Source organism: Pseudophryne corroboree, chromosome 5 (genome assembly GCF_028390025.1).
Source record: "Pseudophryne corroboree isolate aPseCor3 chromosome 5, aPseCor3.hap2, whole genome shotgun sequence".
In the NCBI taxonomy this organism is placed as follows: domain Eukaryota; kingdom Metazoa; phylum Chordata; class Amphibia; order Anura; family Myobatrachidae; genus Pseudophryne; species Pseudophryne corroboree.
The window spans coordinates 538,186,825-538,212,269 of record NC_086448.1 but is presented as its reverse complement, the minus strand read 5'-3'; the positions used below and the strand labels follow the sequence as shown (position 1 = coordinate 538,212,269).

Genomic DNA, 25,445 nt, shown 5'->3' with positions numbered 1-25,445 from the left:
CTGTGCGATGCGCTGTCACAGCGATCAGCCAATCAGGTGAGCGCAACGAAGTTGCGCTTCCTGATTGGCTTAGAGACCTGTCAGTGACAGCTGTCACTGACAGATCTTAATCGTGGAAAGGTGTCCCATGTGTCAGCATGGGACCCCTTTCAGTCCGTTTTTGGTGCGGGTAAATGCGCTTTCTTTTTTTGCCAAGTACGTGGATTTATCTCTGGAGCCTGTTGAGGTGAGTATATTGATCTTTTATTTTCAGGTACCCCGGGATTCTACATGGAGAAGAGGACCGATGTCGGCGTGTGAACATAGGTAAGTATGTGTGTGTCGGCAGTGTGTAATAAAGTTTTACTGTCGACGGTGTCTGTGTCCTGTTTTTATTTGGGTATTTTTTTTCCATTAGAACTACAGGTACCAGCGGGCCCGTTTTTCTCCCGCATGCTGGTACTTGTGGTTCTCCAAGTACCAGCTTGCGGGGGAGGCTTGCTGGGACTTGTAGTACTAATGGAAAAAACAATATCTTTTTTTTTAACACAAAGGCTATCAGCCCCCCCATCCGCAGCCCATTGGATGGGGGGGGACAGCCTCGGGCTTCACCCCTGGCCCTTGGGTGGCTGGGGGGGGGGGACCCCTTGATTGAAGGGGTCCCCACTCCCCCAGGGTACCCCGGCCAGGGGTGACTAGTTGGATATTTGATGCCACGGCCGCAGGGCACGGCATAAAAGTGACCCCCGGCTGTGGCATTATCTGTCCAGCTAGTGGAGCCCGATGCTGGTGTTAAAAATACGGGGGACCCCTACTCTTTTTGTCCCCCGTATTTTTGGCACCAGCACCAGGCGCAGAGCCCGGTGCTGGTTTTAAAAATACGGGGGATCCCCTGTCAATTTTTCCCCCGCATTTTTAGAACCAGGACCAGCTCAATGAGCCCGAGGCTGGTTATGCTTTGGAGGGGGGACCCCACGCCATTTTTTTTTCTGATTTTACCGTTCCAGCAATAAAAAAAAAAAAAAAAAAAAAAAATATTATTTTAAAAAATATATAAATAATATTTGTGCCTCCCCCAAAAAAAAAAAAAAAACCTAATCCCTTCTAATATAAATAGATCTGCTATTCCCAAAAAAAAAAACACCAAAAAAACCATGTTTAAAATTTTTTTATTTGTTTTCACCCTCCAAAGTGTGGCGGATTGAAAATCGCGAATTTGCTGTCTAAAAGCACTGCAGGCGAATTTCCAAACTTGAATTGAATATGCTGGAGGCGAATTGCAGCATCTGTACCATTGCAGAAAAGGCGAATTCGGAAAAAGGCGAATTGAGAAAAGGCGAATTTTGACGGGCCGTTTTTTTGCGAAAAATGACTGCACTGCATAGGCGAATTGAATTTTGGAGGCGAAAACGTCCCGGAATTCGCCTTTTTTGCCAATTCGCCCGCTATTGCATATACCCCTATAAGTATTGATAAGGTGTACGCACTGCGGGTACTTTATACCGTCAGCGCTACTTAAGGTTTAAGGTATAACATCATTGCAGTGCTTTGCTGCATAAAGGTTTAAAGTGTAACCATATTATTACATTGTATTATTAATAAGGTTTAAAGGTTAACAATTGTGTGTGCACGCGCTGTGCGTACTCTATACACTCAGAGCGGCGTGTGTACGCCAAGTACGTACCACGTACGGGACTCTGTACGGAAATAGCGTACAAAGTGCGTAGCGCGTGTATTCAGTCTAGCGGCCATAGCAGCTCCACGGTAAAAGTGTATCTAGAGGTATAGCTTTATGGTTTAAGATAATATCGACATTATCAGCAGATATAACATGTGCAGAGAGAGAGAGATTTGGGTGTGGTGAGTTCAATCTGCAATCTAAATTGCAGTGTAAAAATAAAGCAGCCAGTATTTACCCTGCACAGAAACAAAATAACCCACCAAATGTAACTCTCTCTGCAAATGTTATATCTGCCTCCCCTGCAGTGCACATGGTTTTGCCCAACTGCTAAAAAATATCCTGCTGCGATCAACTTGGAATTACCCCCTGTGTACGGCTTTTGATACTGTGTGGTAAATTTTTAACTTTATGCAACTGTATGCTAAAACAAGAACATATATTTTTTTATAATGTTACTTTTCCCTTGTCATTTGCTTTACACTGTTATTTTAACTGCCATTCTGCTTTTGTATGATTGAAGAGATTGCTAGACTTTTTGAGCTGACTTTCTTGGGAATGTTCACGAGTCATGTCACAGTTAACAAGAACAGCTCTAATATGTTTAGATATTTAAATAAGTAATGGTTTAATATATTGTTTATTTAACTAGGTCTTTAGTTGCAGTATTTTTTGGAGGTGACAAATTTGCTGTGTATATCTTTCTCTCATATAGTACGCTGATAATGACCGGAAGCGTCTGGAACTTAGAACAGAGATAGTAGAAATGGTAAGTACTTCCAACTGGGTAATTCAGCTTGTTTAAATAGCATACATTATTGTATATTTACACATGTAATTTATTTTTCTCGGGAATTATAATAGTAATATAACAGTGGTATACAGTCTCATTCAGGATCAGGACAAGCCCTGTGCATTTTCAAAGTTTGTCTTTGTGTTATGGTGAGAAATTGACATTACATTAAAGTAAGCTAGTGTTGGATAAATGAGCTGATGTTAACATTCACAAATATATTCTACAGGAAGCCTGGCCAACCTGTGGCTCTCCAAATCTGTGTCAGGGCATGCTGGGACTAGTAGTTTCACAACAGCTGGAGAGCCACAGGTTGGCCAGGCCTGTTCTACAGTTTCACGTTTAATTAAATTTTAAACCTAAATATGATGCCTGGGGTGAACTTTACAGCAGACAGCTGTATGTTGGTAATGGTGTGAAAACTAGCACTGGGGCCCATGATGGTCGACCTGGTGTGTAATCCATCGGCTCATCTCTAAAATGAACATCTCATCTAATACATATTGTACTGTGAGTATCCTTTACAGAACATCAAGTTGGTTACTACTGTTCTACCAATATCAAACTGGTCACGCTAGCTGTCTCTTTCACCAACAAATAGTTTTGGTTTTTTTTCGGTTTTCCTCAAAAGAGAACACCAGAAAAATATCCACCTTGGGTTTAGCCCACTTATTTGGCATAAAATACAAAGTTCTTTTTTTTCACCATTGTTACTCAATCTGGCCAGACTCCTCAAAGGGGCCCACTAAAGTTTTTTTACCTTTTTTCAATATACAATTTGCATAAATGGGAAGCTCATAGTGTGAGTTATTGACAGCAATACAGTCTCTTTGAACCAGGCAAGCATTAGTTATATGTAGAATTTTAGTATGTGTAAAACCTTCTAGGACTGCTGTACCAGTGCTTAAGTAAGTTAACGTTTCTTGATGTTTATGTACAGTACATAGCGGTGACCCCTTGCACATGTTGTAACGGGTCTGTGTGGGTAGTATACCTCTTCTCGGTCACTTTTCTATGCCCAAGCCAGCATATGGATGTGGGTGCTAAGTGTATTGGGGATCTCTACAGATGCAGAATTAATAAGTCACAGGTATGATACAGGTATGTGATGTATGCAATGTAGTACAATTAGTTGTTGATGTAAGTTGTAGTGTGTAGATAACTATGTACATCTCTTCACTCCGTCTTACAATGCAGCTCCCAAACAACTCCATAGAACACCTTAAGCTGCTATTCCACCATTAATGTGGTGTTTATAGCACTATTTGTTTTAGACAGTCCAGCGGTAGTATACTTTGCAACTTGTTACCTGTTACTTTCTGGTTTTTGTTATGTACCTGTTCTGTTCATAAAGTTACATTGATGTTATCTGCTGTGCTCCAGCAAAGAAACAAACTGTCTTTGCTCCATTCTGAGTATTGTATCATATATATATTGTAGTGACCACCCACTGCTTTTAAGTTAAGTTTGAATTCCTATCCTTTTATTACTTTTGTATGGTTTTACATAGAAACAATTTTCTTGTATTGTAAAAACCTTTTTTTGAAACTGTTTGTACTCTCATATATATTAAAAATAATTTTTATATCGCTGGGGATTCCCTTTCCGCCTCATTGTGGAGATTGATGGCAAAATTCACACCATTCGCTCTCCTGATGACGGAGACAAATTGCTTCGAAAGTTGCAGCTGTCTCCAGCTGCTACCTCATAGACATGAAGTTCCTTTCGTTTAATTTCAATGTTTTAGTAACGTTTAATATACTCGATGTTATTCTCATTCGTGCTCAAATGCTATGTAAGCTTTGTTGTAGGTCCCGCTCCACACGCTAATGTCCATTTATTTTCTTTTTAGAAGGTTCTTGCTGGCGGACATTTATACCTCAAGCAATGCTATGTTGCTATCTCGCTGGGCTGGTCGGCGGCTTGGAGACATTGCCATATAGAGAGAATATTGGATTGAATCCTTTCCCGATATCGTGTGGGGTGTCTCGGGCCGCCGACCTGTCCGGCGATCTTACCACTTGCTCTATTGTTATCACTACTTTGAAACTATTTGTTATATGATCATTCATGTTATAGTGCTCTATATTAGGGAATATCCCGTCCATGAGGTATAAAGAGAACTTAGTTTGCTACAAAACGGTCCGCCCATTCTGTATATTAGTGGTTTCGGGTGGGGGGCGTCAGTGCTCTATCTTGATACCTCCTCCCCCGAATCTTAGGGATTAAAGTTATTAACAAGCATAGAGGGTCAATACCCTCGTCTGTTATATTGCATTTGTATCCCACCAGTGGGCTCTCATCTTTCTTTTCTTTGAGAGCTCAAACTTGGCAGCCGAGTATCCTGCCTGCTGGATACTATGTCTGCTTTATTCTTTTTTGTTTCTCTTTCTTCTGTTCCCCTCCTCTCTTAGACCCCGATTGCAGTACGCATAGTCCGGGTCCCTGGGGATTTCCAGCGAATTACTCCCTCTTCAGTTTCAATCATGCCGCTAAAATGCCTGTCCATTAACGTTAAAGGGCTGAACACTCCCCAGAAACGCTCTCATCTCCACAGATCTCTCAAAGCATTAAAAGGTGACGTGATTTTCTTACAGGAGACACACTTAAAATCGGATTCCCATCCCTCCCTGACATCTAAACAATTTCCTATGGCCTGGTATTCCAATCATACAGCAAAAAAACATGGGGTGGCTATCTTAATAAGGGGGTCCATTCCTTTCCAACTCATAGACTGTAAACACGACAATGAAGGTCGTTATGTAATGGTGAGGGGAAAAATCGGACACGAGGAGGTCACCTTGGCTAATTTGTACTCTCCAAACACTGCCCAATCCAAATTCTTTCGCAAGTTTTTCCATGACCTCTACTCATATAGACGAGGCAAAGTACTTGTTGGTGGAGATTTCAATATGGCTCTCACGGGCATGGACAGGTCCGGACCCTTGCGTAGTAGTCAAACCCCGAATTCCTCCGCATTACACAGGGGCATGGCCGAGGCTGGTTTGTTCGACGTCTGGCGATTTCTTAACCCGACCACCAGGGACTATACTTTCTACTCCAATCCGCACGATGTGTACTCCCGTATTGATTTGTTCTTGAGTTGTGCACTTCTCTCCCGCACCGCTCGCTTTTCTTCGATAGTCTCACTTACCTGGACTGACCATGCGGCTTTAACTGCGACATTTGACATTTTCGACATACCTGACGGCAGACCGACATGGAGACTAAACGAGACGCTATTGAAGATCCCTAAGTTTCAGGACTTGATTAAAACAGAGCTTAGAGAACATTTTACGACTAACGTAGAGGGTGACTGCAGTAAAGCCACTATATGGGAAGCCCATAAGGCGGTCATCAGGGGATCCATTATCCAATTTGCATCCCGCCGTAAGAGAAACCGAGAAAACCAAATCGCCCTATTAACCGATAAGATTGCAACATTGGACCAGGAACATAAACGCACATACTCTAAAAAAAACTCTAGCCGAACTTTCTAAAGCACGCGATGACCTACAATCTCTCTGGGCGGAGAATATTGAGCGCTCGCTTCGATGGGCTAATCAATCGTTTTACGATAAAAGTAACAAGGCACATACTTTATTAGCTAACCAACTACGTGCCAAAAAGGCTAACCAATGCATCCATACTATCAGACAACCTTCAGGCAACATTACCTACGACCCAAAAAAAATGAATAGTATCTTTTTTGACTATTACAGGACACTCTATAACCTTGATCCCCCGTCCGACCCCTAGCACAAGCCGACCAGACACAACAGTATTTAGATTCATGCGCTCTTCCTCGTATAGACGATGCAACTAACTCTACTCTCAATGCTGATATTTCTGTTGAGGAAGTTGAAGCGGCACTGAAAACCCAGAAACCCTCCAAAGCACCTGGCCCGGATGGCTATCCGATGGTGTATTACAAGACCTTCGCCCCTCAACTCGTCCCTCATATGGTCTCCCTATTTAATAAAATATTACGAGGCGCGCCCTTACATACCGACACTACGACATCCCGCATTATTGTAATTCCGAAGCCCGGAAAAGATCCCTTGCATTGCACAAATTACAGACCCATATCTTTGATAAACACCGACCTCAAACTTTTTGCCAAAATATTAGCAACCCGCCTGAATGCTGTGTTACCATCATTAATAGACCCTGACCAAGTGGGATTTATCCCTGGCCGTCAGGCCTCGGATAACACCAGACGCACCATTAATTTGATTCACCAAATAAACTCGACAAAAACACCAGCGATTGCCTTGGCGCTAGACGCCGAAAAAGCATTTGATCGCATTTCCTGGCCTTTTTTGTTTTCTACCTTATCAATGTTTGGCCTCCACGGACATTTCATCACTGCAATAGAGGCCCTCTATTCCAACCCTACATCTATGGTCCTGACCAATGGACTGAGTTCACCTCGATTTAGTTTGAAGAATGGCACTCGTCAGGGCTGCCCTCTCTCGCCCCTACTTTTTGCTCTATGCATCGAACCTCTCGCGGCCCGTATTAGACTTAATGCAGACATCGGGGGGATTACAGTGGGGCAGAAATCATACAAAATATCATTATTTGCAGACGACGTGCTCCTGACATTATCCAACCCTTTGATTTCTCTTCCTAATCTACAAAAAGAATTACTCCTATATGGAACCCTCTCTGGTTATAAAATAAATCACACCAAATCTGAGGCCCTCGCATTTAATATCCCATCCCAAACCCAGTTGATTCTAACCTCATCTTTCCCTTTTCTTTGGAGACCCTCGGCTATCAAATACCTCGGCATATTCATTACTAAATCCTATACCAACCTATACCAGGCTAATTATGTCCCTATGATTAAAACTCTCGCCCAAGACCTGGACAAATGGGACAGATTATTCATTTCATGGATTGGACGAATCAACGCCCTGAAAATGAATCTCCTTCCCCGTATTCTTTACCTATTTCAGACCATTCCGATAATGGTGCCCCGAGTGACTCTGGCTTCATTGCAATCATTGTGCAACAAATTTATCTGGGCTCACCGTAAATCTCGATTAAGACGAACTCTGTTGACTAAAAGTGCTACTTCAGGCGGATTGGGATACCCTAACCTTCAGGCTTATTTTAATGCCTGTCACCTTAATCACATGGTGTCTTGGCATTCCCCACAAGGGAACAGAAAATGGGTCGATATTGAGAACTCAATATATCAGGGCATCCCCCTCGACTCTCTTCTATGGCTCCCCAGGTCCTGCAGACCAGCCTCGGCCTATTCAATCCCTACGATTAAATTCACCCTGGGACTGTGGGACAAACTCCGCAGCACCTACAATCTATCCTCACACCCCTCACCCTTAGCACCTATCTGGGGACACCCTGCCTTTCCCCCAGGCTGCGAGCGAAAAATAGCGGCCCCATGGCAATCTCAGGGCATCACGAGATTCATCCATGTTAAAGGCCACTTAGCACCGATATCGTTTGGAGATTTTCAAGAGCGCCTTGGTGTGCCATCCTCGTGTCATTACCATTACATTCAAATTCTCAGTTTTCTCAAATCTCAGCTTAAAAATACACCTTTGAAACCACCCACCTCCTTTGAACATATGTGCTTACTTTCAATTGGCAAAAAGGGGAACATCTCAACAATATATAACTCTATCCTGACCCCAGACCCCCCGGACCGCGAACCCCATGAACTAGCCTGGGAATCAGATCTCTCCCATCCGTTGGAAGATGATCTATGGGAAGAAATCAGAATGCGCATAGCTAAAGCGTCTATTAGTGTGGCACTCAGGGAAACATGCTATAAGGTCTACACCAGGTGGTACTTGGTTCCCTCCAGACTACATTCCATCTACCCCACGACATCAAATAAGTGTTGGAGACTCTGTGGAGAGGAGGGCACCTTTTACCACATATGGTGGACGTGTCCCTCGATTCGCCCATTTTGGAAAATGGTAGGAGCACTTGTTGCTCAAACATGCGGACATAATTTAGACCTCTCCCCTGAAACTGCTCTACTTCATGCCCCCATACCAATGTTACCCAAAACCCAGGACAAGCTTGCCATGCTACTCTGCATGGCGGCAAAATCTCTGATAGCTAAATGCTGGAAAGACCATAAACCTCCCTCCAAGGCATTACTGATGTCCAAGATTAATTATATAGCCAGTATGGAATATATTACAAGCCTAAGAAATAACACAGTGGCTCAGTTCCACAACATCTGGTCTCCTTGGTACCTCGCTCGGTCTTTATTGATGCCCGGACTATGTTGATGCTGCTAATACTGCTAACTCTGCTAATACCTCTATTACCTATGTTGTCTCCCCCTCTCCTATTGATACGGGGAACTGTTCCCACCCTCTTGCCTCCCTATATGTAATTGTCCCAATGATTTCCCTCTATTGAGCTATATACTCTAGCGTCCTCTCTCCCTGTCTTTTCTTTTTCTCTTTTACTTTTACTCTTCACGGGTTTACTCTCAGTTTTAGTATAAAATTTATACTATATCTATAAAATAAAACGAGACAGGTCAAGTACGCGCTTCGAAATTAGCAGGTAGCATATTACTAATATCTGTTGGTCTATGATTTCATAGAATTGTTTTTATATTTCTAACTTGATATGTGAAACGGTTGTTTTCATGTTCTATTTCCCTAACCTGCACAAGTTTGTTTTTGTTAACCTTGTGATTACTGACCACTCTCAATAAAAACTCTAACTTAAAAAAAAAATATTTTTTTTATAATTTCTCTGACGTCCTAGTGGATGCTGGGAACTCCGTAAGGACCATGGGGAATAGCGGCTCCGCAGGAGACTGGGCACAACTAAAGAAAGCTTTAGGACTACCTGGTGTGCACTGGCTCCTCCCACTATGACCCTCCTCCAGACCTCAGTTAGAATTTTGTGCCCGGCTGAGCTGGATGCACACTAGGGGCTCTCCTGAGCTCCTAGAAAAAGAAAGTATATTTTAGGTTTTTTATTTTCAGTGAGATCTGCTGGCAACAGACTCACTGCTACGAGGGACTTAGGGGAGAGAAGCGAACCTACCTGCTTGCAGCTAGCTTGGGCTTCTTAGGCTACTGGACACCATTAGCTCCAGAGGGATCGAACACTGGGCCCGTCCATGATCGTCCGGTCCCGGAGCCGCGCCGCCGTCCCCCTTGCAGAGCCAGAAGACGGAAGAACCAGGAGAAAATCGGCGGCTGAAGACTCCGGTCTTCAATAAGGTAGCGCACAGCACTGCAGCTGTGCGCCATTGCTCCCACAGCACACCACACGCTCCGGTCACTGGTGGGTGCAGGGCGCTGGGGGGGGGGCGCCCTGGGCAGCAATTTGAGTACCTTACAGGTGGCAAACACACATAATATAGCTTTCTAGGCTATATATGTGTAAAATACCCCTGCCACATTAATTTAATAAAAGCGGGAGAAGTCCGCCGAAAAGGGGGCGGGGCTATCTCCCTCAGCACACTGGCGCCATTTCCTCTCACAGCTCCGCTGGAAGGATCGCTCCCAGGCTCTCCCCTGCAGTTTCAGACTACATAAGGGTAAAAAAGAGAGGGGGGGCACTAAATTTAGGCGCAATTCTGTGTAATAAGCAGCTATAAGGGTAATCACTGTGAGTAGTGTAAATCCCGGCATTATATAGCGCTCTGGTGTGTGCTGGCATACTCTCTCTCTGTCTCCCCAAAGGGCTTTGTGGGGTCCTGTCCTCAGCCAGAGCATTCCCTGTGTGTGTGTGGTGTGTCGGTACGGCTGTGTCGACATGTTTGATGAGGAGGCTTATGTGGAGGCGGAGCAGGTGCCTATAAATGTGATGTCACCCCCTGCGGGGTCGACACCTGAGTGGATGGATATGTGGAAGGAAGTATGTGACAGTGTCAACTCCTTACACAAAAGGTTTGACGACATGACAGATGTGGGACAGCCGGCTTCTCAGCCCGTGCCTGCCCAGGCATCTCAAAAGCCATCGGGGGCCCTAAAACGCCCGCTACCGCAGATGGCAGATACAGACGTCGACACGGATACTGACTCCAGTGTCGACGACGGTGAGACCACGGTACATTCCAATAGGGCCATCCGTTACATGATTACGGCAATGAAAGATGTGTTGCACATTTCTGATCTTTACCCAGGTACCACAAAAAAGGGTATTATGTTTGGGGAGAAAAAGCAACCAGTGGTTTTTCCCCCATCTGATGAGTTGAATGAAGTGTGTGATGAAGCGTGGGCTTCCCCCGAGAAGAAACTGGTGATTTCTAAAAGATTACTAATGGCGTACCCTTTCCCGCCAGAGGATAGGTCACGTTGGGAGACATCCCCTAGGGTGGATAAAGCGCTCACACGCTTGTCAAAAAAGGTGGCACTACCGTCTCCGGATACGGCCGCCCTAAAGGAGCCTGCAGATAGAAAGCAGGAGGCTATCCTGAAGTCTGTGTATACACACTCAGGTTTTATACTGCGACCGGCTATTGCTTCAGCATGGATGTGCAGTGCTGCAGCCGCGTGGTCAGATTCCCTGTCTGATAACATTGATACCCTGGACAGGGACACTATATTGCTAAACATAGAGCATATTAAGGATGCACTCTTATATATGAGAGATGCCCAGAGGGATATTTGCCGGCTGGCATCTAGAGTAAATGCAATGTCCATATCTGCCAGGAGGGTATTGTGGACCCGGCAATGGACAGGTGATGCAGATTCTAAAAGGCACATGGAGGTTTTGCCTTACAAAGGTGAGGAATTGTTTGGGGAGGGTCTCTCGGACCTTGTCTCCACAGCAACTGCTGGAAAGTCGACATTTTTACCCCATGTTCCCTCACAGCCAAAGAAAGCACCGTATTATCAGGTACAGTCCTTTCGGCCACAGAAAAGCAAGCGGGTTAAAGGCGCGTCCTTTCTGCCCAGAGGCAGAGGCAGGGGGAAAAAGCTGCACCATACAGCCAGTTCCCAGGAGCAAAAGCCCTCTCCCGCTTCCTCTAAGTCCACCGCATGATGCTGGGGCTCCACAGGCGGAGCCAGGTTTCGCCGTTTCCTCAAATCAGCTTTGCCAACAACTCCCCTAGACAGGGAGGCAGTGCTGGAGGCAATTCACAAGCTGTACTCTCAGCAGGTGATAATCAAGGTACCCCTCCTGCAACAGGGAAGGGGTTATTATTCCACGTTGTTTGTGGTACCGAAACCGGACGGTTCGGTGAGACCCATTTTAAATCTAAAATCACTGAACACTTACATAAGAAGGTTCAAGTTCAAAATGGAATCGCTCAGAGCGGTTATTGCGAGCCTGGACGAGGGGGATTACATGGTATCACTGGACATCAAGGATGCTTACCTGCATGTCCCCATTTACCCTCCTCACCAGGAATACCTCAGATTTGTGGTACAGGACTGTCATTACCAATTCCAGACGTTGCCGTTTGGTCTATCCACGGCTCCGAGGGTATTTACCAAGGTAATGGCGGAAATGATGATACTCCTTCGAAAAAAGGGAATCATAATTTTCTCTGACGTCCTAGTGGATGCTGGGACTTCCGTAAGGACCATGGGGAATAGCGGCTCCGCAGGAGACTGGGCACAAAAAGTAAAAGCTTTAGACTAGCTGGTGTGCACTGGCTCCTCCTCCTATGACCCTCCTCCAAGCCTCAGTTAGATTTTTGTGCCCGAACGAGAAGGGTGCATGCTAGGTGGCTCTCCTGAGCTGCTTAGAAGTAAAAGTTTAAATAGGTTTTTTATTTTCAGTGAGTCCTGCTGGCAACAGGCTCACTGCATCGTGGGACTAAGAGGAGAAGAAGCGAACTCACCTGCGTGCAGAGTGGATTGGGCTTCTTGGCTACTGGACATTAGCTCCAGAGGGACGATCACAGGTTCAGCCTGGATGGGTCCCGGAGCCGCGCCGCCGGCCCCCTTACAGAGCCAGAAGAGCGAAGAGGTCCGGAGAAATCGGCGGCAGAAGACGTTCCTGTCTTCAGATAAGGTAGCGCACAGCACTGCAGCTGTGCGCCATTGCTCTCAGCACACTTCACACTCCGGTCACTGAGGGTGCAGGGCGCTGGGGGGGAGCGCCCTGAGACGCAATAAAACATGTTTAAACCTTATATGGCTAAAGAAATACATCACATATAGCTCCTGGGCTATATGGATGCATTTCACCCCTGCCAGTTTTCAAAAAAAAAAAAGCGGGAGAAAAGGCCGCCGTGAAGGGGGCGGAGCCTATCTCCTCCGCACACAAGCGCCATTTTCCCTCACAGTTCCACTGGAAGGAAGGCTCCCAGACTCTCCCCTGCAGTCCTGCTACAGAATCAGGGTAAAACAAGAGAGGGGGGGCACTATTGGCAGCTAATATAAAACAGCAGCTATAAAGGGAGTAACACTTACATAAGGTTATCCCTGTATATATATAGCGCTCTGGTGTGTGCTGGCAAACTCTCCCTCTGTCTCCCCAAAGGGCTCGTGGGGTCCTGTCCTCTTTCAGAGCATTCCCTGTGTGTGTGCTGGGTGTCGGTACGATTGTGTCGACATGTATGAGGAGGAAAATGATGTGGAAGCAGAGCAATTGCCTGTGTTAGTGATGTCACCCCCTAGGGAGTCGACACCTGACTGGATGGTCGTATTTAAAGAATTACGTGACAGTGTCAGCACTTTGCAAAAAACTGTTGACGACATGAGACAGCCGGCAAATCAATTAGTGCCTGTTCAGGCGTCTCAGACACCGTCGGGGGCGCTAAAACGCCCGTTACCTCAGATGGTCGACACAGACCCAGACACGGATACTGAATCAAGTGTCGACGGTGAGGAGACAAACGTAATGTCCAGTAGAGCCACACGTTATATGATCACGGCAATGAAGGAGGCATTGAATTTCTGACACTACAAGTACCACAAAAAAGGGTATTATGTGGGGTGTGAAAAAACTACCAGTAGTTTTTCCTGAATCAGATGAATTAAATGAGGTGTGTGATAAAGCGTGGTTTTCCCCCGATAAAAAACTGCTGATTTCTAATAAATTATTGGCACTATACCCTTTCCCGCCAGAGGTTAGGGCGCGTTGGGAAACACCCCCTAGGGTAGATAAGGCGCTCACACGCTTATCAAAACAAGTGGCGTTACCGTCTCCCGATACGGCCGCCCTTAAGGAACCAGCTGATAGAAGGCTGGAAAATATCCTAAAAGGTATATACACACATACTGGTGTTATACTGCGACCAGCAATCGCCTCAGCCTGGATGTGCAGTGCTGGAGTGGCTTGGTCGGATTCCCTGACTGAAAATATTGATACCCTGGATAGGGACAGTATATTATTAACTATAGAGCATTTAAAGGATGCATTACTATATATGCGAGATGCACAGAGGGATATTTGCACCCTGGCATCTAGAGTGAGTGCGATGTCCATTTCTGCCAGAAGAGCGTTATGGACGCGACAGTGGTCAGGTGATGCGGATTCCAAACGACATATGGAAGTATTGCCGTATAAAGGGGAGGAGTTATTTGGGGTCGGTCTATCGGACCTGGTGGCCACAGCAACGGCTGGAAAATCCACCTTTTTACCCCAGGTCACCTCTCAGCAGAAAAAGACACCGTCTTTTCAAACTCAGTCCTTTCGTTCCCATAAGGGCAAGCGGGCAAAAGGCCACTCATTTCTGCCCCGGGGCAGAGGAAGGGGAAAAAGACTGCACCAGGCAGCCTCTTCCCAGGAGCAGAAGCCCTCCCCCCTTCTGCCAAGTCTTCAGCATGACGCTGGGGCCTTACAAGCGGACTCAGGCACGGTGGGGGGCCGTCTCAAGAATTTCAGCGCGCAGTGGGCTCACTCGCAAGTGGACCCCTGGATCCTGCAGGTAGTATCACAGGGGTACAAATTGGAATTCGAGACGTCTCCCCCTCGCCGGTTCCTGAAGTCTGCTCTACCAACGTCTCCCTCCGACAGGGAGGCGGTAGTGGAAGCTATTCACAAGCTGTATTCCCAGCAGGTGATAATCAAGGTACCCCTCCTACAACAGGGAAAGGGGTATTATTCCACGCTGTTTGTGGTACCGAAGCCGGACGGCTCGGTGAGACCAATTTTAAATCTAAAATCCTTGAACACTTACATAAAAAGGTTCAAATTCAAGATGGAGTCACTCAGAGCAGTGATAGCGAACCTGGAAGAAGGGGACTATATGGTGTCTCTGGACATCAAAGATGCTTATCTCCATGTCCCAATCTACCCTTCTCACCAAGGGTACCTCAGGTTTGTGGTACAAAACTGTCATTATCAGTTTCAGACGCTGCCGTTTGGATTGTCCACGGCACCACGGGTCTTTACCAAGGTAATGGCCGAAATGATGATTCTTCTTCGAAGAAAAGGCGTCTTAATTATCCCTTACTTGGACGATCTCCTGATAAGGGCAAGGTCCAGGGAACAGTTAGAGGTCGGAGTAGCACTATCTCAGGTAGTGCTACGTCAGCACGGGTGGATCCTAAATATCCCAAAATCACAGCTGATTCCAACAACACGTCTACTGTTCCTGGGGATGATTCTGGACACAGTCCAGAAAAAGGTGTTTCTCCCGGAGGAGAAGGCCAGGGAGTTATCCGAGCTAGTCAGGAAACTCCTAAAACCAGGCCAAGTGTCAGTGCATCAATGCACGAGAGTCCTGGGAAAAATGGTGGCTTCTTACGAAGCGATTCCATTCGGAAGATTCCATGCAAGAACTTTTCAGTGGGATCTGCTGGACAAATGGTCCGGATCGCATCTTCAGATGCATCAGCGGATAACCCTATCTCCAAGGACAAGGGTGTCTCTCCTGTGGTGGTTACAGACTGCTCATCTTCTAGAGGGCCACAGATTCGGCATTCAGGATTGGATGCTGGTGACCACCGATGCCAGCCTGAGAGGCTGGGGAGCAGTCACACAGGGAAGAAATTTCCAAGGCTTGTGGTCAAGCATGGAAACGTCTCTTCACATAAATATCCTGGAACTAAGGGCCATTTACAATGCCCTAAGTCAAGCAAGGCCTCTGCTTCAGGGTCAGTCGGTATTGATTTAATCGGACAACATCACGGCAGTCGCCCACGTCAACAGACAGGGCGGCACAAGAAGCAGGAGGGCAATGACAGAAGCTGCAAGGATTCTTCGCTGGGCGGAAAATCATGTGGTGGCACTGTCAGCAGTGTTCATTCCGGGAGTGGACAACTGGGAAGCAGACTTCCTCAGCAGACACGACCTCCACCCGGGGGAGTGGGGACTTCACCCAGAAGTCTTTCAAGTGATTGTAAACCGTTGGGAAAAACCAAAGGTGGACATGATGGCGTCCCGTCTCAACAAAAAACTGGACAGATATTGCGCCAGGTCAAGGGACCCTCAGGCAATAGCGGTGGACGCTCTGGTAACACCGTGGGTGTACCAGTCGGTGTATGTGTTCCCTCCTCTGCCTCTCATTCCAAAAGTACTGAGAATCATAAGAAGGAGAGGAGTGAAGACTATACTCGTGGCTCCGGATTGGCCAAGAAGAACTTGGTACCCGGAACTGCAAGAGATGCTCACGGAGGACCCGTGGCCTCTACCTCTAAGAAAGGACCTGCTCCAGCAGGGTCCTTGTCTGTTCCAAGACTTACCGCGGCTGCGTTTGACGGCATGGCGGTTGAACGCCGGATCCTGATGGAAAAAGGCATTCCAGATGAAGTCATCCCTACCCTGATCAAAGCCAGGAAGGATGTAACTGCGAAACATTATCACCGCATTTGGCGAAAATATGTTTCCTGGTGTGAGGCTAAGAAGGCCCCCACAGAGGAATTTCAATTTGTCAAGGGGGTACTGCATATACAACCTCCTTTTGTGCCACCAGTGGCACCTTGGGATCTCAATGTAGTTTTAGGGTTCCTAGAATCACATTGGTTTGAACCACTCACCACTGTGGAAATAAAATATCTCACATGGAAGGTGGTCATGCTGTTAGCTCTGGCGTCAGCCAGGCGTGTCTCAGAAATGGCGGCTTTGTCATATAAAAGCCCTTACCTAATTTTTCATTCAGACAGGGCAGAATTGAGGACTCGTCCTCAATTTCTCCCTAAGGTGGTTTCAGCGTTTCACATAAACCAACCTATTGTGGTGCCTGCGGCTACTAGGGACTTGGAGGACTCCAAGTTGTTGGACGTAGTCAGGGCCCTGAAAATATGTTTCCAGGACGGCTGGAGTCAGAAAATCTGACTCGCTGTTTATCCTGTATGCACCCAACAAGCTGGGTGCTCCTGCTTCTAAGCAGACGATTGCTCGTTGGATTTGTAGTACAATTCAGCTTGCACATTCTGTGGCAGGACTGCCACAGCCAAAATCTGTTAAAGCCCATTCCACAAGAAAAGTGGGCTCATCTTGGGCGGCTGCCCGAGGGGTCTCGGCTTTACAACTTTGCCGAGCAGCTACTTGGTCAGGGGCAAACACGTTTGCAAAATTTTACAAATTCGATACCCTGGCTGAGGAGGACCTGGAGTTCTCTCATTCGGTGCTGCAGAGTCATCCGCACTCTCCCGCCCGTTTGGGAGCTTTGGTATAATCCCCATGGTCCTTACGGAAGTCCCAGCATCCACTAGGACGTCAGAGAAAATAAGAATTTACTTACCGATAATTCTATTTCTCATAGTCCGTAGTGGATGCTGGGCGCCCATCCCAAGTGCGGATTGTCTGCAATACTTGTATATAGTTATTGTTACAAAAAAATCGGGTTGTTTATTGTTGTGAGCCATCTTTTCAGAGGCTCCTACGTTTATCATACTGTTAACTGGGTTCAGATCACAGGTTGTACAGTGTGATTGGTGTGGCTGGTATGAGTCTTACCCGGGATTCAAAATCCTTCCTTATTATGTACGCTCGTCCGGGCACAGTATCCTAACTGAGGCTTGGAGGAGGGTCATAGGGGGAGGAGCCAGTGCACACCAGCTAGTCTAAAGCTTTTACTTTTTGTGCCCAGTCTCCTGCGGAGCCGCTATTCCCCATGGTCCTTACGGAAGTCCCAGCATCCACTACGGACTATGAGAAATAGAATTATCGGTAAGTAAATTCTTATTATCCCTTACTTGGACGATCTCCTTATAAAGGCGAGGTCCAGGGAACAGTTGTTGATCGGAGTAGCACTAGCTCAGACAGTGCTACAACAGCACGGCTGGATCCTGAATATCCCGAAGTTGCAGCTGGTTCCTACAACGCGTCTACTGTTCCTGGGGATGGTTCTGGACACAGAACAGAAAAAAGTGTTTCTCCCGGAGGAGAAGGCCAGGGAGTTGTCATCTCTTGTAAGAGACCTCCTAAAACCAAAACAGGTATCGGTGCATCACTGCACGCGAGTCCTGGGAAAGATGGTAGCTTCTTACGAAGCAATTCCATTCGGCAGGTTCCATGCAAGGATCTTTCAGTGGGATCTGCTGGACAAGTGGTCCGGATCGCATCTTCAGATGCATCGGCTGATAACCTTGTCCCCAAGGGCCAGGGTGTCTCTAATGTAGTGGCTGCAGAGTGCTCATCTTCTAGAGGGCCGCAGATTTGCATACAGGACTGGGTCCTAGTGACCACGGATGCCAGCCTTCGAGGCTGGGGGGCAGTCACTCAGGGAAGAAATTTCCAAGGACTATGGTCAAGTCAGGAGACTGCCCTACACATAAATATTCTGGAACTAAGGGCCATTTACAATGCCCTAAGTCAGGCAAGGCCCCTGCTTCAACACCAGCCGGTACTGATTCAGTCAGACAACATCACGGCGGTAGCCCATGTAAACCGACAGGGCGGCACAAGAAGCAGGATGGCGATGGCAGAAGCCACAAGGATTCTCCGTTGGGCGGAGAATCACGTGTTAGCACTGTCAGCAGTGTTCATTCCGGGAGTGGACAACTGGGAAGCAGACTTCCTCAGCAGGCACGACCTCCACCCGGGAGAGTGGGGACTTCATCCAGAAGTCTTCCAAATGATTGTACACCAGTGGGAAAGGCCACAGGTGGACATGATGGCGTCCCGCCTCAACAAAAAGCTAAAAAGATATTGCGCCAGGTCAAGGGACCCTCAGGCGATAGCTGTGGACGCTCTGGTAACACCGTGGGTGTACCAGTCGGTGTATGTGTTCCCTCTTCTGCCTCTCATACCCAAGGTACTGAGAATAATAAGAAAGAGAGGAGTACGAACTATACTCGTGGTTCCGGATTGGCCAAGAAGATCTTGGTACCCAGAACTTCAAGAAATGATCTCAGAGGACCCATGGCCTCTGCCGCTCAGACAGGACCTGCTGCAGCAGGGACCTTGTCTGTTCCAAGACTTACCGCGGCTGCGTTTGACGGCATGGCGGTTGAACACCGGATCCTAAAGGAAAAAGGAATTCCTGAGGAAGTCATTCCTACGCTGATTAAGGCGAGGAAAGATGTGACCGTAACACATTATCACCGTATTTGTGGAAAATATGTTGCTTGGTGTGAGGCCAGAAAGGCCCCAACGGAGGAATTTCAACTGGGTCGTTTTCTGCACTTCCTACAGTCAGGAGTGTCTATGGGCCTAAAATTGGGTTCCATTAAGGTCCAGATTTCGGCTCTGTCCATTTTCTTCCAAAAAGAACTGGCTTCACTGCCTGAAGTTCAGACTTTTGTTAAGGGAGTGCTGCATATTCAGCCCCCGTTTGTGCCTCCAGTGGCACCGTGGGATCTCAACGTGGTGTTGGATTTCCTGAAGTCGCATTGGTTTGAGCCACTTAAAACCGTGGAGCTAAAATACCTCACGTGGAAAGTGGTCATGCTGTTGGCCTTGGCGTCGGCCAGGCGTGTATCAGAATTGGCGGCTTTGTCATGCAAAAGCCCTTATCTGATTTTTCATGTGGATAGGGCGGAATTGAGGACGCGTTTCCAATTCCTTCCTAAGGTGGTATCAGCTTTTCATGTGAACCAACCTATTGTGGTGCCTGCGGCTACTCGGGATTTGGAGGACTCCCAAGTTGCTGGACGTAGTCAGGGCCCTGAAAATATATGTTTCCAGGACGGCTGGAGTCAGAAAAACTGACTCGCTATTTATCCTGTATGCACCCAACAAGCTGGGTGCTCCTGCTTCTAAGCAGACTATTGCTCGCTGGATCTGTAGCACGATTCAACTTGCACATTCTGCGGCTGGACTGCCGCATCCTAAATCTGTAAAGGCCCATTCCACGAGGAAAGTGGGCTCTTCTTGGGTGGCTGCCCGAGGGGTCTCGGCTTTACAACTTTGCCGAGCTGCTACTTGGTCGGGTTCAAACACTTTTACAAGATTCTACAAGTTTGATACCCTGGCTAAGGAGGACCTTGAGTTTGCTCATTCGGTGCTGCAGAGTCATCCGCACTCTCCCGCCCGTTTGGGAGCTTTGGTATAATCCCCATGGTCCTTACGGAGTTCCCAGCATCCACTAGGACGTCAGAGAAAATAAGATTTTACTCACCGGTAAATCTATTTCTCGTAGTCCGTAGTGGATGCTGGGCGCCCATCCCAAGTGCGGATTGTCTGCAAAACTTGTATATAGTTATTGCTTAACTAAAGGGTTATTGTTATGAGCCATCTGTTGGTGAGGCTCAGTTGTTATTCATACTGTTAACTGGGTATAGCATCACGAGTTATACGGTGTGATTGGTGTGGCTGGTATGAGTCTTACCCGGGATTCAAAATCCTTCCTTATTGTGTCAGCTCTTCCGGGCACAGTATCCTAACTGAGGTCTGGAGGAGGGTCATAGTGGGAGGAGCCAGTGCACACCAGGTAGTCCTAAAGCTTTCTTTAGTTGTGCCCAGTCTCCTGCGGAGCCGCTATTCCCCATGGTCCTTACGGAGTTCCCAGCATCCACTACGGACTACGAGAAATAGATTTACCGGTGAGTAAAATCTTATTTTTATAACATCTTTTGGCGTTTTTAAAACACGTAAAAACACTGTTTTTTTTAGCCGCATTTGTCGCCACTATCCCTATCCCCCCATTTTATATATATATATATATATATATATATATATATATATATATATTCCTATCCTGCCTGGTTGTTTTTACTTTATGGCTTACACTTTTCCCTTTTCTTCCTATAACCCTAAGATTCCGGTGTATAGGGGTTCTTTGTACTCCCCATCTACTAGTTTTTGTGAAGGCTGTCACTTTTCTATACACGTTACACACTCATAGTGTGTTATACTGTTGCTGCGGGTTCACTACGATCTGCCGGCGGCCGGCCTCCCGGCGACCAGCATACCGGCCCCGGGAGGCCGGCCGCCGGCTTACCGACAGTGTGGCGAGCGCAAATGAGCCTCGCCACGCTACGGGCACGGTGGCGCGCTAAGCACGCTACACTATTTTATTCTCCCTCCAGGGGGGTCGTGGACCCCCACGAGGGAGAATAAGTGTCGGTATGCCGGATGTCGGGCTCCCGGCGCCGGTATGCTGGTCGCCGGGAGCCCGACCGCCGGCATACTGAAGACCACCCGTTGCTGCAGCTATGTCTGCCAAAGGCAAGGGTAACAAGGAGGCTGCTGCTCCACTCTGCTGGTCTCACGCAAGTCCTGTTCAGCGGGATTATCCCCTCAGGACATTGTACAGGGTGGGTTGTGTGCATCTTGCTATATCCCACCTAACCAGCCGGCTCCACTAGTTCTTGTTCATGATCCCCCATGGGTGTATTCCTTTTCACAGTAGTTGGCACAGATATGCGGACCGCTTAGCAGCCCCCATTCACACCCTGCTATACCAGTCACTTCTATGCCCCCTCCATGGGTGGATGTGCTATCTAACTCTGGCTAATACTTCTGCTGCCTTTTAACATATGTTACAGGGTGACAGATCCTTACCCTCTAAAGCAGTCTATGCAGCTTTCAGATTCTGAGGTGTCATCTATGGAGGCAGATGCCTCTCTCCGGGAGTCCTTCTCAGGGAAGGAGGAGTGTTAGTCTACATTTAAGTATCAGAAGGTAGTAAAGGCTGAATTTCCTCAGCAGATCAGCTTACTAAACTCATGCTGGAAGCATGGAATAACCCTGGTAAAAAAGTTCCAGCTACCAAAGCGTCTGGATTCTTTTTACACTCTCCCATCTGGTGATTGTGCTAAATGGGAGGTTCTCCTTACAGTGGATTCCCACGTGGCATGCCTGGTTAAAACCTCTACTTTACCTACTCCGACAGCATCTTCCCTAAAGGAGACTACGGATAGGAAGATTGCTGCTCGTCTCAAATCTGTCTGTTCTCTTACAGTAGCCTATTACTCGACTGGCTATGGCTACGGCCTGGGTGGCTTAGGCCATTGAAGGCCGGGCGAAGCTCTGGAAGAAAGCCTTTCCTCTGTTACACGGGAACAACTGTCCAACATCATGCATATTAGGGATGCGGCCTCCTACTTAGATAAAGCGGCTTTGGATACTGGTCTCCTGGCTTCCAAGGCATCTGTAATCCCTGTCCCTTCGTCACAGTGAGGGATGATTTTTTTTACTGTGCTCTTTTCTTGGTTCAGAAACCCTATTGGTCTCATCGACCAATCCTCAACCTCAAATCCCTTAACAAGTTTATACGAGTGCCCAGGTTTTGTATGGAAACCCTCTGCTCTTTTGTCCTAGCAATGGTTCTTGGGGACTCTATGGTGTCTCTGGACATTCAGAACGCTTACCTGCATTTGCCTATAGCAACCTTTCATCAACAGTTTCTTCGGTTTGCTGTCCTCCAACAACATTTCCAATTTTGGCACTGCCCTTTGGTCTTTCCACAGCTTCTCGGGTCTTTACCAAAATCATGGTTGTGATGGTGGCCCAGCTCCGTTGACGGGGTCAGAATACTTCCATATTTGGATGACCTGCTGATTCTGGTACACTCTTTGGATGTCCTTATCCGCCATCTTCAGCTGACCATTACCTTCCTGCATGCACACGGCTGGCTCATCAACTGGAAAAAGTCCTCCCTGATCCCTTCTCAAAGAATGTTGCATCTGGGAGTGCTCCTGGATTCTCAGGTACAAAGAATTTTCCTGCCAGCAGACAAAATTTCCACACTGCAACAACGAGTACACAAATTACTTCACAGTTGCCAAGAGTCAATTCACTCAGCCATGCAGATCTTTGGGTCCATGGTCTCTACCTTCAACATGGTGGAGGACGCACAGTTCCATTCCAGGCCCCTTCAACAACTAATTCTGTCCAGGTGGAATGGGCAACCGCATCTGATCAGATCCCAGACGATGGTTCTCTCTCCGGAGGTTCAACTATTCATAGCCTGATGGCTACCGTGTCCCACTTGGACAAAGGCCGACCCTTTTGGATTCCAGATTGGGCACTCCTTACCATGAATGCCAGTCTCCGTGGATGGGGTGCAGTGACTGGTCAACACTCCTTGCAGAGCCGTTGGACTCCCCCCTGAGAGTTGCTTGCCAATCAATGTCATGTAGCTCCAAGCTGTCTACAGAACACTCACTCTGACATAGGCCATTCTTCAGGGCAGGTCTGTTCAAGTCCAGACCAACAACACGAGTGCCTCCCTGATGATTGAGGTGGCCTACGTCAATCATCAGGGAGGCACTCAGTCTGTTGGGGATGCAGGAAGTAGAGTACATTCTCAGAAGAGCCAAACTTCATCTCCCGGCCATCTGGGCTATGTTCATCCCAGGGATACTCAACTGAGAGGCGGACTTTCTCATCCATCACGACGTACGTGCCGGCGAGTGTGCTCTACACCCAGAAGTCTTCCAGTTCCTGGTGGACAAATGAGGCCTACCATACGTGGACCTCATGGCCGCACGACACAACCACAAGGTTCTAGTGTACGGAGTAGTGAACAAGAGACCCCAAAGCAGCCTTCGTGGATGCCTTGCCAGTGAAGTGGACCTTCCATCTGGTGTACCTCTTCTCTCTGGTCTCCCTCCTTCCCAGAGTTCTTAACAAATTCCAGCAAGAAGGTGGCACCGTCCTGTTGATTGTTTTGGCCTGGCCCAGGCACCATTGGTTCACCAATATGCAGAGTTTCTCCATGCATGCTTCCTTTCCACTTCCTGTATGACCAGACTTGTTGTCTCAAGGTCCCTGTCTGCACCCCGACCTAGCTCATCGGTCTTTGACGGCTTGGCTCTTGAGTCATCCCTCTTAAGGTCCAAAGGTTTCTACCGCTCTGTGATTCAAAACATGCTCAAGTCACAGAAGCCGACCTCAGCCTGTATCAATTATCATATGTGGCATACCTACTTCTAGTGGTGTGCTGCTATATACTATGGGGGTAATTCAGAGTTGATCGCAGCAGCAAATTTGTTAGCAGTTGGGCAAAACCATGTGCACTGCAGGGGGGGGGGGCAGTTATAACGTGCAGAGAGAGTTAGATTTGGGTGAGGTGTGTTCAAACTGAAATCTAAATTGCAGTGTAAAAATAAAGCAGCCAGTATTTACCCTGCACAGAAACTAAATAACCCACCCAAATCTAACTCTCTCTGCAAATGTTATATCTGCCACACCTGCAGTGCACATGGTTTTGCCCAACTGCTAACAAATTTGCTGCTGCGATCAACTCTGAATTACCCCCTATGACCCTCTGGTTTTTCAAGTTTCCTGGGTCCTTGCCTTTCTCTAAACTGGATTGGATCTCGGATTCAGCCTGGCATCTCTGAAAGTGCATGTCTCTTCTCTGTCTGGTTACAGCGATGAATTGCTCCACTAACTGACGTTCGCACCTTTTTTCAAGATGTCCTTCGTATTCAAACTCCCTTTGTCCCTCCAGTGGCCCGGTGGGAGCCTGTGTTTGAACCCCTAGTCTCAGTGGACCTCAAATGGCTGACAACGAAGAATCTTTTTCTTCTGGCTATTGCATCTGCCCGATGGATGACTGATTTAGGAGCCTGTCACTCTTCCTTTCTCATCTTTCAGACAGAGCTGTCCTTCGGACCCGGCATGGCTACCTCCCCAAGATGGTGTCCAATTTCCACCTTAACAAGGAAATTATGGTACCAGCCTTCTAATACCCGGCCTTTTCTGCAGGTGATCGCGAAGAAAAATAAGGTATCAAAGTTAAGTTTTACCATAACTCTTATTTTTTTTTTATAGCAGGCGGGGTATACAAGAACTTAGGTGTTTTTAAATAATAAGCCAGTTTACACAAATAAATATGTATTTAGTACTGCATGCAGTCAACTAAGTTCAGCACAGTAAAGATAAAACACTGTCGGGGGAATGTAATAGGGTGTGAGAATTAGAAAGTTAGAGACTTCGGGAGATTTCTACTGTTTGATGATGCCTTGTACAGTGAATGATTGCGACTTAAAAAAAAAACAAAAAAACAAACAAACAGGAGAAATCTCCCGAAATCTCTCACTTTCTGATTCTCACACCCTATTACATTCCCCATGTATTATTTTTTTTCTTTTCAGCAATACATTAAGCTCTGTTCAATTATCAGGTGTATTTGATTACACAGCAGCCAAACCCTGCTTGTGAATAATACCCCTTTCACACCGCCAATGGCATGTTGCACCCAGGAGCCGTACACTATGCAGCTTTGTGTGACCCGCATCCGCCGCTTTCACACAAGCGGCTCCAACTCGGCATATTGCTGGGTTGGTGAGGTCACCAGCGACGCATGCGGAGGCGGCACTTGAAGATCAGATGATCTCAAAGCGCTGCCCGTCCATACAGTGTGAACGGGAAACCAGATGCATCGACCCGGCAACCCGTTGAAACCGAATTCAGACCTGGTCACTACCAGGGTTGAAATTCTGAATTTTGACCAGGGATATTTCCCCTGGGCCCTTTCACACCGCACAGCAACCCAGGTTATGCGCGCTTATGTGCAGTAACCCGTGTTACAAGCTGGCGGTCTGAAAGGGCTATAACAGACAGTATTTGAACTGTTTTTCTTTTCACAGTGGCAATTTATATCACAATACACATCAGATTACCCAGTGATTTAATATGACTACTGGTATTTAGGTCCACCAACCATTACTCACGTAAACCGGAATGTTTGCCTTCAAATCCTTGGCCACGCCGGAGGCATCTGGCATTTGTGCAGCAATTCAG

General features: G+C 47.1%; 1 protein-coding gene across 3 annotated transcripts in view; it reads left to right on the top strand.

The window, feature by feature from the left end:
* The window catches only part of MCUR1 (mitochondrial calcium uniporter regulator 1), a 315,260-nt gene that overhangs the window by 234,747 nt on the left and 55,068 nt on the right, over window positions 1-25,445 (top strand). For all 3 annotated transcript variants that reach the window (XR_010177802.1, XM_063923197.1, XM_063923198.1), the window contains one exon: window positions 2,373-2,426. Coding sequence is in view for 2 of the 3 variants with exons in the window: in XM_063923197.1 (XP_063779267.1) it covers window positions 2,373-2,426 (54 nt within the window). In the remaining variant the exon portion in view is untranslated. The remainder of the gene's footprint in view (window positions 1-2,372; window positions 2,427-25,445) is intronic.